Raw genomic sequence first — 14,864 nt, 5'->3', positions numbered from 1 at the left:
CCATTTATTGGGCACCCAATGTTCCGTTCTTAGCCATTATTTATATGGGTGCTCACAGTAGCGCTTAAACTTTCGCAAAGCCTGAAAATGTTTACATTTGTTTCAGCAGATAGATGGAGAGGGTGGGTTCAGTTCCAGAATAGGGTTAGGTTTAGCTGTAGTAAAATATCTGTATAATTTAGTGATATTTTACAAATATTCCCTTTTTGCTACTTCAAGGCACCCACATTTCCCAGCACCCTTTTTGTAGAAAGGGTGATTTTTTTGAAGAAGAAGAAAAAAAGCTTCATATATACACAAAGGGGGTAAAAGGCGCCCAGAAGTAGATAAATGGAGTTAAAAACAATTAAAACCAGAGGTGGCTTACCTCAAAAACAACAAGTTTATTTAAAAACGAATTTTATTAAGCACAAGCAACACGCCCACTTCCTCAGAGGCACTACTTACCTGGCTCTAATACAACTCTGGCACTTTATTCGGCCTGAGGAAGTGGGCACAGAAACACGAAACGCGTTGCCTGTGCTTTATAAAATTCCTCATTTATATGAACTTCTTGTTATTGAGGTAAGCCACCTCTATTTTTAGTTGTTTTTAACTCAGTTTTATGTACTTCTGGGCGACTCTTACCCCTTTGTGCTTTTCACCCTCCTTTGGGAGAGATGTGCATTGGTACCTAGTGGTTTTGTCATCGGTAAGACCTTTGCTGTTTTTCCCGAGAATGCGACCGCATCCAGCTCCAGCCAGACACCAGAGTGTAGTCGGGGTTATAGACCTCCACCTGCTTTCAGCGGTTGGTTGCAACCTTCCTTTGTGTGTACCCTAATCCTTTTTGTTTTCCATCACTCTTCTTGTGACATACTACACCATTTGGGCTCTCATTGTCTTATTTTCTTCTTTTTTAGGCCTCTTGCACACTGCAAGCGATTCAAATTCCGATTCCGCTTTTTAATCTGTTTTTACTTCCGATTCCGATTCAGATTTGCTCCTTGCACACTGTAAATCGGAATCTGAATCGGAGGTAAAAACTGGTTAAAAAGCGGAATCGGAATCTGAATCGCTTGCAGTGTGCAAGAAGCCTTAGGGTGTTTGGTCACCCTACCTTGCAGCTTCATACACAGCCTACAGTGTTCTAGCCTGATTCATTTCTACTAAGACAAAACATGGTTCAGCCTCTTCAATTTACCTGAGAAGACCAGTCCAGGCAGCTAACGACACGATGCTTTGACCAACGCTCATCAAAAAACTGTCTGTTCAGCGACAACTTTGCACCTGCTTGTGTCTCCCTGCAAAAATAAACAGCCTGATTAGAAAAGCAAATGATCTGAAATGAATTGTAGATGGAAATACTATAAAAGCAATCATAAATTACCCCTCCTTATCTTCCAGATCTCTACCACTGTAATCAAAGAAAATGTTTATCTGCTCAGACAGGGCCCGCTCCACGATTCTTGTGCTTTGGTCAAAGAAGCTGATGAACTCCTCGGAGTGAATGATTTGCTGTTTCTCCTCTTCAGTGAGCTCATGTGGAGGGACTGAAAGATCAATACAGACATGTGTCACTAGCGGTGTGGATGCATCTAACCTGTAATAGCGGAGGACAGAAATCTATCCCTGCGGACTATTTTCATAGTACAGGGGGGTCATTACTAGACCCGCAGTGTTCTTATCATGATCAAATAGAGGAATAATAGAAAACATCAGAAAAGGCAACCAAGTCACAAAGGGGTTTGTGTGGCAATCTAAATAACAATGAAGTTATGATAACGGCACAGTCATGCTTATGAAAGATATACATGGATTAGACCGGTGATAGGCAGACTTGGCTCTCCAGCTGTTAAGAAACTACAAGTCCCACAATGCATTTGCATTTATAAATCATGACGGTGGCTGTCAGACTCCTGCAATGCATTGTGGGACTTGTAGTTCCATAACAGCTGGAGAGCCAAGTTTGCCGATCACTGGATTAGACAAAACATTCAAACCACTCTGCCTAATATTGCCTGGGTCTCCCTTGTTTGACCTAAAAAGCTCTAACCTACAGGTGTCAAACACAAGGCCCACGAGCCAAATGTGCCTTCCTCGACATTTTATGTGGCCCTCAAGAGCTTAGAATATGTATCATTGTAAGCAATAAAAGAACAGCATACGGCATTCCTGTCCAAAAGAGCACGCTGGGGAAAAAGTTTGTGGTTGAAACATTGGCAGTTTGAACCAGGGTGCAGCAACAACCTACGGGACTCACCAGCAAAATTAGCATGGGGCCCCCTCCTGTGATCCAAACCGCTTCATGTAAAACACACACCAACCATCTTCTCACAAAGCAGAGTAGTGCAAATACTTACCTGTTCCAGCGATGCGCCGGGTCTCTTCCTGTCAGTCGCACCCTCTGTGCTTCCATATCTCCTCCCAATAACTGGTCATGTATCAGGAGCCGGAGGTATGCAGCATAGAGTGCGTGGCTGTAAAGAAGATGAGAGGAGACCCGAAGCAGCGATGGAGCAGGTAAATATTAAACAGCTACTCTACAGAAGGTGGGGGAGCGGGTCCCCAATGGTTGCTATAGTTACGCCACTTTGAGACATTACATGTGAAATCTTAATAGACAATTTGGCCCTAACATGCTTTAGATTTTGGCCCCTTGCGTGACGGAGTTTGACACCCCTGCTCTAACCCATTGAGACATGGACTCCTCAAAGATGTTAGAAGTAGACGTTTTGAGTCCTGTTTGCATGGTGGGGCCTATATGGATTGCCACGGTTTTTTCCAGCCCATTCCACAGATTGAGATCTGGAGAATTTGGAGGCCAATGAAAACCCAATTCATCAGAGCAGGCCTCCTTCTTCCATTGCTTCATGGTTGCCTTCTGGTGCTCACATTGTAGGTTCTTTTGTCATTGGATGGGAGTCAGCAGAGCCAGCGCCAATGCACTGTGTGTCCTGGCACATTGCTCTCTTGGGCAGCATTACATTATTAACCCATTAAGTACCAAACCTCTCTGGCCCCTTTAAGGACCAGTGAAATTATTTTCACAGAAATCGTTCTGTGATCACTGCGATTGGCTCACATTGACCAGAGTCAGGAGCCAGACCAGCCCATGGATCTCCGCTCTCTTGACAGCAGACCGAGCAGGCTGCCTGAGCACAGATTTCAATCACTTAGGTCCAGATGTGGATAAACGGCACCTGGGGTTTGGAATATATTTAAGGTTATAAAGTTAGTGGGAAAGTAAATGACACTTTTGGTTTGTCAATTATGGATACGACAAAATGAAACAGGCCATAGGTATTATGTCTGAGCACACACAGGACCAGTTGTGCTACAGCATCTCTTCTGCTTTTGTTCCCCTGTACATCAGTGTGCCTTGGCTGCCCTGACCCGGTTGTTGATTGCCCCTCCTCAGACCCCCTTTGCCAGGCATTAACCAATGAATACTGGGAATGCCCCACAAGATGTGGCCCTTGCCAGACATGCTCAGACCCCTAGATTGCCCATTTTGTGTCTTCCAACATCATCACTGACAAGAACTAACTTGTTGCTTAATAAATCCCACCCCTTGACAGGTGCCACTGTAATGAGTTAAATTAAATGTGCTTCACCTGGTAGTGGATTTATTGTTGCTTCCTAATCAGCTTTGTTGCAAGGAGATAGACGAGAAGGCTGGCTGCACTGCATGGAATGTGCCGAGGAGAGGCGACAAGCGTGCACACAGGTGTGTTGGAGCCAACAGTGTTTCAATGAGAGGTGCCAGAGTTAGTGCTGTGAGCACGTGAATGCATGAGTACAAATGTGCATGTGTGTATCTGTAGACAGACGTGTAAGTATGCAACACCATTGGTCTTCTTGTCCAGGCAAAAAAAAAAAAGAGGAGTTTCACTTACCTGGGGCTTCTACCAGCCCCATGCAGCCATCCAGTGCCCTCGTAGTCACTCACTGCTTCTCCAGTCCCCCTCCACCAGCTAGTTTTGTTTTTTCCAACCCCGGGGTCGGCGGACCTCATTGCATACATTTTTACACATTCCTGCTGGTGCAGGAACATTAACACATACGTTTTTACACATTAGTGGTTCAACGAGTAACGCATAAAAACATATGTGTTAATGTTCCTGCTCCAGCGTGAATGCGTAAAAATGTATGCAATGCGGCCTGACGACCCCGAGGTCGGCAAAAACCTAACTAGCTGGCAGAGGGGGACCGGAGCAGCAGTGAGTGACTACGAGGGCACAGGATGGCTGCATGGGGCTGGTAGAAGCCCCAGGTAAGTGAAACCCTTTTTTTTTCTGCCGGACAAACACTTTACCTAGTGTGCCATTGTGGATAGAAAAGGCCCCAGGGTCTCCACAGTAAATAACACATTGAAAAGAAGAATTCACCTGGCACCCGGCAGTTGGGGGATGAATGGTCTGTTGTGTCTTTAAATCCTTTGCAGGTTAACACACTCGGTCTTGCAATCGCACTACTGGTTTGGGGGTGTAGCATAGAAGCGTGCATGCAGGAGTGCAGAGCTAGTACAAACAAGGCGGTCTGTGCACTGCTTCAAAGATTGCTTTAATCCCCTTCAAGAAGTCACATTGCAGCTACATACAAGTCCATTGCGTGACAGAACAAGGTGATTACATCAAGCCTTAACCAGGATCTGTGCCATGACGGGCAGGGATTGGTGACCAGGGGGTGACAGGATGGGGTTTGATGCAATCACCTTGTTATGTCAGGCAATGGACTTGTATGTATCTGTAATGTGACTTATTGAAGGGGATTAGGCAATCTTTGAAGCAGTGCATGGACCGCCTTGTTTGTACTAGCTCCACAGTAAATAAGTCCAGCCCTCTCCCTTAAACAACAACTGGCCTGAGAGGGATATGGAGGCTGCCATAGTTATTTTCTTTTAACTACTGCAAATTGCCTTGCTATCCTGTTGACCCTCTGTTTGTAAGGGCTGGTTCACACGGGCATCTGCCTGGCTTTCGGCGGTGTTGCCTTCGGGCTTTCTGCGGCTTTCAGTTGCGGTTGGCGGGTCATCCCCACAGGGAGACATTAGCCGCGGTGGTTAACCGTCCCAGTACGCTGAATGTAGCGTCCAGGGTCGCCTCGAATGCCAGGGAAAATCGGGATCTGAATGCCACGTTCGCGCAAACACCGGTAAAAGCCCGGTACAAACGCTCCCATTCACTTGAATAGGAGCGTTTAATCCCAAGTCCACAAACGCTGTCTAGGAGCACATGGGCGTTTGTGGGGCTGTAAACGCAGCATTTCATGCAAGACATTTAGTGATCTACCGCTGTTCCACTGAAATGAATGGAAGTGGTTTTGTGCATCGTTTTATCACATTTGCGCAAATGCAGCGGTAGATCTCGTTGCCTCGTCACAAACACAACATGTCTTGTCTCCATGTTGATTCCTGATGTGGACTGCCAGCAAAAGTTAGTGAAAGCCAGCAAGGGTCTTGCAAAGCAAACGTTTGGTGGAGCTGAAGCAAAGAATATTCTTGTTCTTTACTCCTTGTCTCCATGTGATTCCTCTGTCCCCCTGTGTACTCCTGTCCTACTGCATCCTCCTCTTGCTCTTGTAATTCCATTATCCCCCAGCGTCCTCCTGTGCCCCCCTGCGTAGCTGCAGTGTTCCCCAGCGCAGATTCAGTGCACTATAAGGAACAACGATAACTTTAAATTCTTAACTTTGACTGGTGCCGATGGTCTTACGGGTGGGACCACAGCTCCATCATTGGGCCAATCACTGCACCCGCTCAGTGACTTGATAGGTCACTGCTACTCAGCGAGTTCATAAGGGTCGCCGGAGGAGGCAGGGGGAATGAGGAAATCACAGGGGGACAAAGAAGAACAGAGGAGGATGCAGAGGGACAGAGGAGAACACAAGGGGACAGAGGAGTACACGGGGGAGAGAGGAGTACACGGGGGAAAGAGGAGAACACAGGGGGAGAGAGAAGAAAACAGGGGGAGAGAGGAGAACACAGGGGGACAGGGGAACAGAGGAAAACACAGGGGGGGGGGGGGGAGTGGGGGCAGAGGAGAACACAGGGGGGTAGAGAATGCAGGGGGGGGGGGCCTTCCCTTCATCCTGGCAACAGAAATAAAAACTGGAAGTAGTGCCCACCTTGCACTCTATTCTTCCTGGAAAGACCAGCCCCCTGCCCAAAAAACACTCCCTTCTCAAAAGCCCAGGGCTTGGGGGACATAATTAGCTAGCGAAGTGCTAGCTTAGGCATATAGAGTAACTTTAAAAAATCCTCCCGTGGACGCAGCCTCTAAAACTGCGTACCGCCAGGGAGGTTAAAACATCTTTTGCATTTTGGAATGGAAAAATACAACAAAAGAGACCTCCCCCCAAAACTGCTGAACTCTCATTTTTAATTAGCCAATAATTAATCCCCTCAAGTTTCAAAAATGTACAGAGTGGTGTAAAGATGTGACGCAACACAGTCATGGTAAACACGTCCCATGTGCCAACTTTTTTTTTTAAACTTGCTGCTGGCATCAAATTTCCACTCGTGACATAACAGTCAATAAATACAAGCATGCATTACAAACCCACACTAATTGGTAAAAGACATTTTCATTATAAACAACCTATCTTACCCTGTTGTCCTGCTGCAGTTTTAATATTTGTGTTCAGTTTTCATTTATACTAAATACACTTTATCATCACAAATTGAACATTGCTGTACCTTCGCTATTATCCTCCTTCTTGGCAGGTTTGTCCTCCTCAGTAACAGGCACTGGCTTCGCAGCAACGGTCTCATCTTCATCTTCATCACCTGTCAGCAAAGAAGTAAAAAATCAATTCACATAAAGGCAATTATCTAAGCACTGAGGCAGTGTGTGATAAAGTGAAAACTTGAGACATTCTCTATATTCTCCATAACCTGGATCACGTGTCAATTTGTGCTATTCCCATACAATGTTACAGGGTGCATGAAGTGATATGCACCATGATGAGAAATGTATCTAAAGTCCTATTTACAAGTAATTAATTTTGGTGCCTGCAAGCATCCACTAAATTGGAGTCTTGGAGCTCTGCTGATATCAGAATCAGATTTATTTCACCAAGCATGACATGATCACGCCTGGAATTGGGTTTGGCACATTACAGAGCTCAACATCTACAAGGACATGAATAATAGTGAACTAAAACAAGAGACATACATGATAAGCATTTAACAAGATACAACAGATAGTGGAGGCAGGCTATGAGGGCTCGGCTAATAAGTTCCAAGCGCGTCTGTGAGTCTAAGAAGGATGGGGTGGAGGTGAGACGTGGGTGGAGTTCAGGAGATTGACTGCTGAAGGGAAAAAAAAAAAAGAGTTCCTGTGCCTCGTGGTTCTGGTGGGGATGACCCGGAATCTTCGTCCTGACCGCAGGCGACTGAAGTAGCAGTGGCTAGGATGTAAGGGGTCCATGGCTATCTTCAGCGCCCTCGTGTGTAGTCTCGAGTTGTAGAGTAGATCAAGTGGAGGGAGGGGTTTCCCGATGATTCTCTCTGCTGATCTAATGACCCTCTGGAGTTTTTGTCTGTCGCTGGCGGAGGAACCAGCGTGTCAGACCAGGATGGAAGAGCAGAGGATAGATTCTGTGATGGCAGAGTAGAATCTTGTGAGGACATGATGGGGCATGCCAAACTTTTTCAGCTGACGGAGAAAGAAGAGTCTTTTCTGGTCCTTTGCCACGGTGGAGCTGGTGTTAGCCTTCCACCTGAGGTCGTTTGAGATGGTGGTGCCCAGGAGGCGGACGCAGGGAACTATCGCCACTTCAGTTCCGTCAATGTGGATTGGTCGTGGAGAAGGGGCATGCTTCCTGAAGTCGATAATCATCTCCACAGTTTTAGCTGCGTTAAGGACCAACCTGTTAACCCTGCACCAGTGGCAGATACTGTCTACCTGCTGACGATAGGCACTCTCGTCTTCCTTGGTGATAAGGCCAACGATAGTGGTGTCATCTGCAAATTTGATAATCTTGGCAGAGTCTGCTGTGGATCTCCAGTTGTTGGTGTAGAGCACAAGTGTCGAACTCCAGGCCTGGAGGGCCAGATCCATGCCAGTGTTTTGGATGGACTGAGAAAGAAAGGAATGTCTTCTACCTGATGGACCACGCCTTTCCGGATTCAGACCCATCAATTCATTTGAGCTGTGTCAAAAATGTGTGAAGATCTCGGCCCTGGTAGGACCGGTTTGACATCCCTGGTGTAGAGAGAGAACAGCATTGGAGACAGGACGCAGCCTTGTGGAGCCCCCATGTGTGTGGTCCGTGGTTGGGAGGAAATGTCGCCCAGCTTGACAGATTGTGACCCGTGGGATAGGAAGTCCGTGATCCAAAGGTGTAGGCTGGAATGGACACCGAGTGTAGCTAGACCCTTCTGAAGTCTGCGTGGACAGAGGGTGTCCAGGAGGAGGACTCCAGGAGGAGGACTCTGGCATACGAGTTTTGCCTGTCCAGGTGGTTGCTGATGAGCTCCAGGCAGATATTGATGGCGTCATCGGTGGACCTGTTTTCCCTGTACGCAAATTGGAATGGGTCTAGGAGGGGCGTGGTGGAGGACTTCAGAAAGGACAGGACAACCCTTTCGAGGGTCTTCATGATAACGGAAGTTAGTGCAACAGGCCTGAAGTTATTGAAGTCAGTGACGCCCTGCTTTTTGGGGATTGGAATGATGGTGGACCTCTTAAAGCAGGCAGGAACCTTGCCCATCTGAAGTGACTTGTTGAATATAGTGGTGAGAGTAGGGGCAAGTTGCCTAGAACAGGACTTCAGGCAGGCAGGGGACACTCCGTCCGGGCCAGAGGCTTTCAGGTGATGTATGACGTCGGATTCGCTCACAGCCATGGGGGGTGGGCTTAGACTCGAGTTGAGGTCCGCATGGCCAGAGGGGAAGTGGGTGGTGACAGATCCCCCTCCGGCGAGTCCTGGCACTCGAACCTGCAGTAGAATTTATTGAGTTCTTCAGCAAGTTCGATGCTAGGTGGAGCGTGTCGGGGGGGGGAGGCTTGTAATTGGTGGCAGCTTTAAGGCCTTTCCATACGGCTCGTGAGTCTTTTGAACAGAGGTTTTGTTCCATCCTCTCAGCGAACTCACGTTTGGCAACCCTCAATTCACGGTTAAGGTCGTTCCTCGCCCTCCTATATTCCTCAAGGTTGCCTGATTTATGCGCAGCTTCCTTGCGCTTCCAAAGTTGCCGTAGCTTGTTGGAGAACCACGGCTTGTTGTTTCGGAAAGACTTTATAGGTTTTGGTTGGTACACAGGAGTCCTCACAAAATTTATCAATGGGTGCAAGGGACTTGGATTTTATAGAATAGTGTATGGCTGGCAACTCCATGGACAATTTCCCTACAGTCATAAACTGTGTTTTATGGAATCTTGGTGGAATCTCAGAAGGCCCTGCAAACTGTGAGGCCGACTAAACACTGCAGTTTGGCGGCAGCAGTGCACCGCCAAAAACAGGCCTTCAGAGATTACCATGTTAGTACGTGGTAATCCCTGTCTGGCATCCGGCCAACAGGAAGTGACGCTCGCTTCCTGTTGAGCAATTGATGACGTGCACGGAAGCACATTTCTAAAATACGGTTCCGCGCGTGTGCGACGCTGAAAACTGTGCAGGTTTTTCAAAGGTCCGCACATTACCATAGACTTACATGACTTCTAGTTCGATGCAGATCGCCGCACAGCAACGTAAGTTTGAACGTAAGTTTGATAAAACACTTCCGTCTCAGCGTACCACAACGTGGGGTGTGTGAAGTCCCCAAAAGATTTTCATTGCCGGGGGCGTGGTGCGCACCGCCCCAGTGTGAAAGCGCCCTCAAGTATTTCTGTATTTTTTGGCAAAGTGTAACAAGGCATACATACCCAATCAGTGGGAGCCGGGCTGCAGAGAAAGTCTCATTTACAGCACTGGACTCATGAAGGTGCCCATTACAATTTCTTACAAACACTACCGAATAGAGGGTACCAGGGAAATGTACTCAAACACAATTGTCCAGAGGACTTGTTGCCCTATAGGTACATATAAAAGATCTATAACTTTTATTATCAAAACCTAATTGGTTAAAAAGGAGTAGTTCATATGGATGAACAGCCTCACTGTGAAGGTCTCGTGAGTCCGACAACCAACACACACATGCAGGGGTCCTAGCTTATCCCCCTCCACTTCACATCAGATTTAAAGTGGGGTGTAGCTATCCCGCAGTGGTGATAAAGTATACTTCACAGTTTAAATGTATGGGGAGCTTGAGAGTCCCCTACACAGGTGTATATTAACCCCTGTGGGTGTACTCAACTTCAAACAAGATCACCCCATACATATGTTGCTCGATGGGAGGATGAACAAAACTATTTACACAAAAGGTGCACGGTGCTGTATATGAACTTTAAGTTTGAAGTTGAGTACACCCACAGGGGTTAATATACACCTGTGTAGGGGACTCTCAAGTTCCCCATACATTTAAACTGTGAAGTATACTTTATCACCACTGCGGGATAGCTACACCCCCCTTTAAATATGATGTGAAGTGGAGGGGGATAAGCTAGGACCCCTGCATGTGTGTGTTGGTTGTCGGACTCACGAGACCTTCACAGTGAGGCTGTTCATCCATATGAACTACTCCTTTTTAACCAATTAGGTTTTGATAATAAAAGTTATAGATCTTTTATATGTACCTATAGAGCAACAAGTCCTGTTGACAATTGTGTTTCATTACAATTTCTTAAAGAGCTATTCAATTCTGACATAATATTCTATAAGAAATGTGTTTTCCTACTTTTTATAACACATAGTTATCATATTTGCTTTTGTGCACAAGTATTATTATTCATTTAGATAATTACAAGTTCCCAAAGTACAGTTTTATTTGCCCTGCCATTGCATTTTATTCATAGCTACAGTATTTATACTGTATATTATAATGTACTCAGTGATTTTTTTATGAGCGATGTCTGATCTGCACATGTAATGCTATACAATTTTCTGGCAGAGTTACCTGCCAGATCGATTTTTTCCAACACATGCAATCTGAGTTACGATCGATTTTCCGATCGATTTCCACGAAAATAAATCGGAAAATAGATCGAAATTCAGATCGTACATGTTGGAAAAAATCGATCTGGCAGGAAAATCTGCCAAAAAATTGTATGGTGTGAACCTAGCATTTGAAGGCGTTTCACCACTGCCAGGAAATGTTTACATTCCTCTCTTGCTACAATTAAGTAAACACAAGATAATGTTATCACCTCTTCGGATTGGATCTCACTGCAGGGAGCTTTCTGTTGAAAAAAGTAAGCCCTGTGTTTAACTGTTTGAATGCTGTTCTGCTAAAAATAATAAAAAAAACCGGTGGTAGTATATTATATGCTGTAAATAATCTTTAAGAGCAAAGAAGAAATGCTGGGTTTCATACTGCTTTAATCGATTGGCTGTAGGACAGTTTGGATCGGCTACCGTTAATGTTGCCGATCAATGACAAACGATCATTCTTCTGATCCAAATTCCTGAAAAATTATTTTAATCTGATTGGATTTCATTTTCCCTTCAGTTGGTTTGCCCGAACGATCATCTATGATCAATCACAATGATCGGATGGTTGATAATTTGGGAAATTGGTTCATGAATGGGCACCTTAAAGGGACACTTAAGCCAGAAAAAAAAATTAGTTATACTCACCTGGGGCTTCTACCAGCCCCCTGCAGCAGTCGTGTGCCCTCGCAGCCACTCATTAATCCTCTGATCCCCCGCTGTCAGCTAGTTTAGTTTTGCCGACAGGACTGGCCACGCGTAGCTTTTTCCGCATTCCCGACTGTAATTAGCGCTATTGCGGGCCGCAACACGTATAAAGATACGCGTTTGCCGCATTACCTACGCATGGATATGCGGCAAAGCATATTTTTGTACGCGTTGTGGCCCGCAATAGCGCTAATTACAGTCGGGAATGCGGAGAAAGCTACGCGTGGCCAGTCCTGTCGGGCCTGTCAGCAAAAACTAAACTAGCTGACAGCAGGGTACCAGAGGATTAGTGAGTGGCTGCGAGGGCACAGGACTGCTGAAGGGGGCTGGTAGAAGCCCCAGGTGAGTAAAACTCTTTTTTCTGGCTTAAGTGTCCCTTTAAGCAGTGGCCCAGCAGGGATCAGAGCTTCATCCCTCAGGCAACAGTACAGAACTGACACTGTACAGATGCGCTGCTAGCCTCCAGGTGTTCTGATGCTATGGGGGAGGGCTGATGGAGCAACAATGCAGAGCTGACACAGTACAGATGCATCACTAGTCTCCAGGTGTTCTGATGCTATGGGGGAGGGCTAATGGGGTAACAAGGCAGAGCTGACACTGTAGAGATGCGTTGCTAGTCTCCTGGTGTTCTGATGCTATGGGGGAGGGCTGATGGAGCGGCACACAAGGAGCGTCATGGAGCAGGCAGGGTGAGTGGGGAGAACAATGCCCTAGGCCAGCACTCGAGTCAATCCGCTAGGCAGATTGCTATACACACACTTATAGTGAAAAATGTAAACAGAAACACATACTAGTCCAATGTGGGAATGGGAACATATCTACACAAGTTTAGGTCATGGTGTCACTTCAGGTGCAATTCAAATAATTCAGATGTATCAAACTTACATACAAAGTGGGCCGAACTTGAACACTGGGAGCAAGTTGTGTGCCAAGTCTAGTGGCCACTTCCCTCCCTTATAAAGTTCCCTGGTGTCTAGTGGCCACCTCCCTCCCCTACACAGCTCTCTGGTGTCAAGTGATCTTCCCTTCCTTCCCCATACAGTTCCCTGGTGTCTAAGGCTTCCTCCTTCCCTTGGTTTCCTGGTGTCTAGTGCCCACCTCCCTCCCCTATACAGATCTCTGGTGTCTAGTGGTCCTCCATCCCTCCCATATACAGTTGCCTGGTCTCTAATGCCTCCTCCTTCCCCTAAACAGTTCACTTTTGTCTAATGGTTCCTCCCTTCCCGATACAGCTCTCTGGTGTCTAGTGCCCCCATCCCTCCCCTATACAGCTCCCTGGTGTCTAGTCTCTTACCCATTTTGACATTACCTTCTATGATATATATGTCGTCAGAAGCTGAGCATTCCTTCTATAAGCAACTCTGCATTGTTATCTCTCTATGTCACTGTTGGACTGGTTTACTTTCAAATAAGGGGTTCCTCTAATTTTTTGTCCACTCATTACATAAGATTGTTTCAAGCAGCAGAAAGTATAAAACCGGCCCTGTCTAATAGTTCCCTAGTGTCTAGTGCTTTCCCCCTCGCTCCCCCATATGGCTTCCCTGGTGATCAAGGGCTTCACCTCCAATATGGCTTCCCTGGTGGTCTAGAGTGGGCCAAACATAATGCAAACTGGGAAAACCACTTGTGGGCAAAATTTGATGGCTCTGTGCCACAGGCCAAAGTTTGACATGTATGATCTACGACCATTGTCCTCTACAGCCATAAACTGCAATGCATTTGGTTTTCTATGTATGCAAAGCAGCCAATGTTGAAAGACAAGCAAATCTCTTACTCTCTTTTTTACTTGACTTTTTTTCCCTTTATTTTTTTTTCTTTTTGCGTTGTGGCTTTCGTTTAGTTTCGAGTATAATCGTATTAAATGTATAGACAGTATTAGTGCCTTAATCCCCTAAAGCAAAGGTTTTTAATAGTATTTGATGATTGTGGTGGGGAAGGAAGTCAGACTCATTGAAGATCAGACAATGTGTGCAAGGAACGCAAAAACGAGTGCAAACACCAACTCTGTCTTAATGTGGGCAGAAAATAAATTACCGGTATGGTAAAGAATGAATACATCCAAAAACACTTTCTCCAAAGGTGACGAAAGTGAGTGTAAAACAAGCACTACACTGTGCTATATAAAAATACACAGGGTGATTGCCAAGCATACTTGTAACTACAATGTAAATATATTCAGCAGATTGAAATATTACATGGAGGAGAGAAAAAAAAAGAAAAAAAAGGAAAAGATGTTTCCCTGCCAGTTCTAATCAGTGAAAACAGCTGCGCAAATGTTGCGGCAATCAAAAGACAATGGGGCTACTCAAGAAGTTTAAAATAAGAATGAAGGGTTCGATGGGGAAACGAGCAGTCATGGGAGGGCCTCCTAATAAGAGCTGCGAATACTTGATCAAAGAAATGATCTCAGCGGTTTTTGCACATGTGGCATGAATATGAAACATGCGGGTTACGAAAATCGGTAAACAGGATGAAATATTCATGACCGATGTACGGGGCCCAAACCGATCTGCAAATAAAAGTTCAATTGTCAGGTCGCTTTCAAATCATCTGCACATTTTCCCTGTCTGGCTTTCCAGTCGTCATTTTAATAGGCAGACATTGCCACCATATTCAGTCATTTCAAAGCAAAGCTCTAGACAGGCATGAGAACCACCTTGTGTATTAAAAAAAAAAAAAAAAAAAAAAGGGGGTTTAGCGTACTTACAGTAAGGCCTCACCAGCATGGGTAGCTGGTGGTGGTAAAGTGACCCGCCCTGCACATATGACAGCAGGAGGAGGATGATGCTACATAGAATTCTCTGCCATATAGAATCCTTACAGGAGGCTGCTATATTTATTTCTTTTTAGGCTGCTTCCACACAGGGACGTTACAGGTGCACGTTAGTGCAGCCTGTAACGCTCCCCCAACGCACAGCAATGTAACACAAGTGGGCTGTTCACACTGCCCACGTTGCGTTACATGTAACGAAAGTGCAGCATGCTGTGCGTTCTAGCGGCTTTAGCCGCGTTAGACTGTTTGCACATGCTCAGTGGGGGGCGGAGAGGAAGCGGGGAGATGCCGCTACAGTAGCCGCGCACATGACTACTTAATATGCACTGCACTGGCGGCCACTGATTGGCCGGCGGGACCACGTGATGCGA

At 46.0% G+C, this 14,864-nt stretch overlaps 1 protein-coding gene across 8 annotated transcripts in view; it reads right to left on the bottom strand.

Annotated features, from left to right (window-relative positions):
• DYNC1I2 (dynein cytoplasmic 1 intermediate chain 2) overlaps positions 1–14,864 on the bottom strand; it is a 213,009-nt gene that overhangs the window by 32,400 nt on the left and 165,745 nt on the right. For all 8 annotated transcript variants that reach the window (XM_068245516.1, XM_068245518.1, XM_068245519.1 and 5 more), the window contains 3 exons: positions 6,680–6,769; positions 1,370–1,532; positions 1,184–1,283 (listed from right to left, as the gene is read on the bottom strand). In XM_068245516.1, coding sequence (XP_068101617.1) covers positions 1,184–1,283; positions 1,370–1,532; positions 6,680–6,769 — 353 coding nt within the window. The remainder of the gene's footprint in view (positions 1–1,183; positions 1,284–1,369; positions 1,533–6,679; positions 6,770–14,864) is intronic.

This window comes from Hyperolius riggenbachi, chromosome 7, assembly GCF_040937935.1.
Source record: "Hyperolius riggenbachi isolate aHypRig1 chromosome 7, aHypRig1.pri, whole genome shotgun sequence".
Lineage (NCBI taxonomy): Eukaryota > Metazoa > Chordata > Amphibia > Anura > Hyperoliidae > Hyperolius > Hyperolius riggenbachi.
Note: the sequence above shows the minus strand (reverse complement) of the source record. Positions and strands in the feature narration are given on the sequence as shown.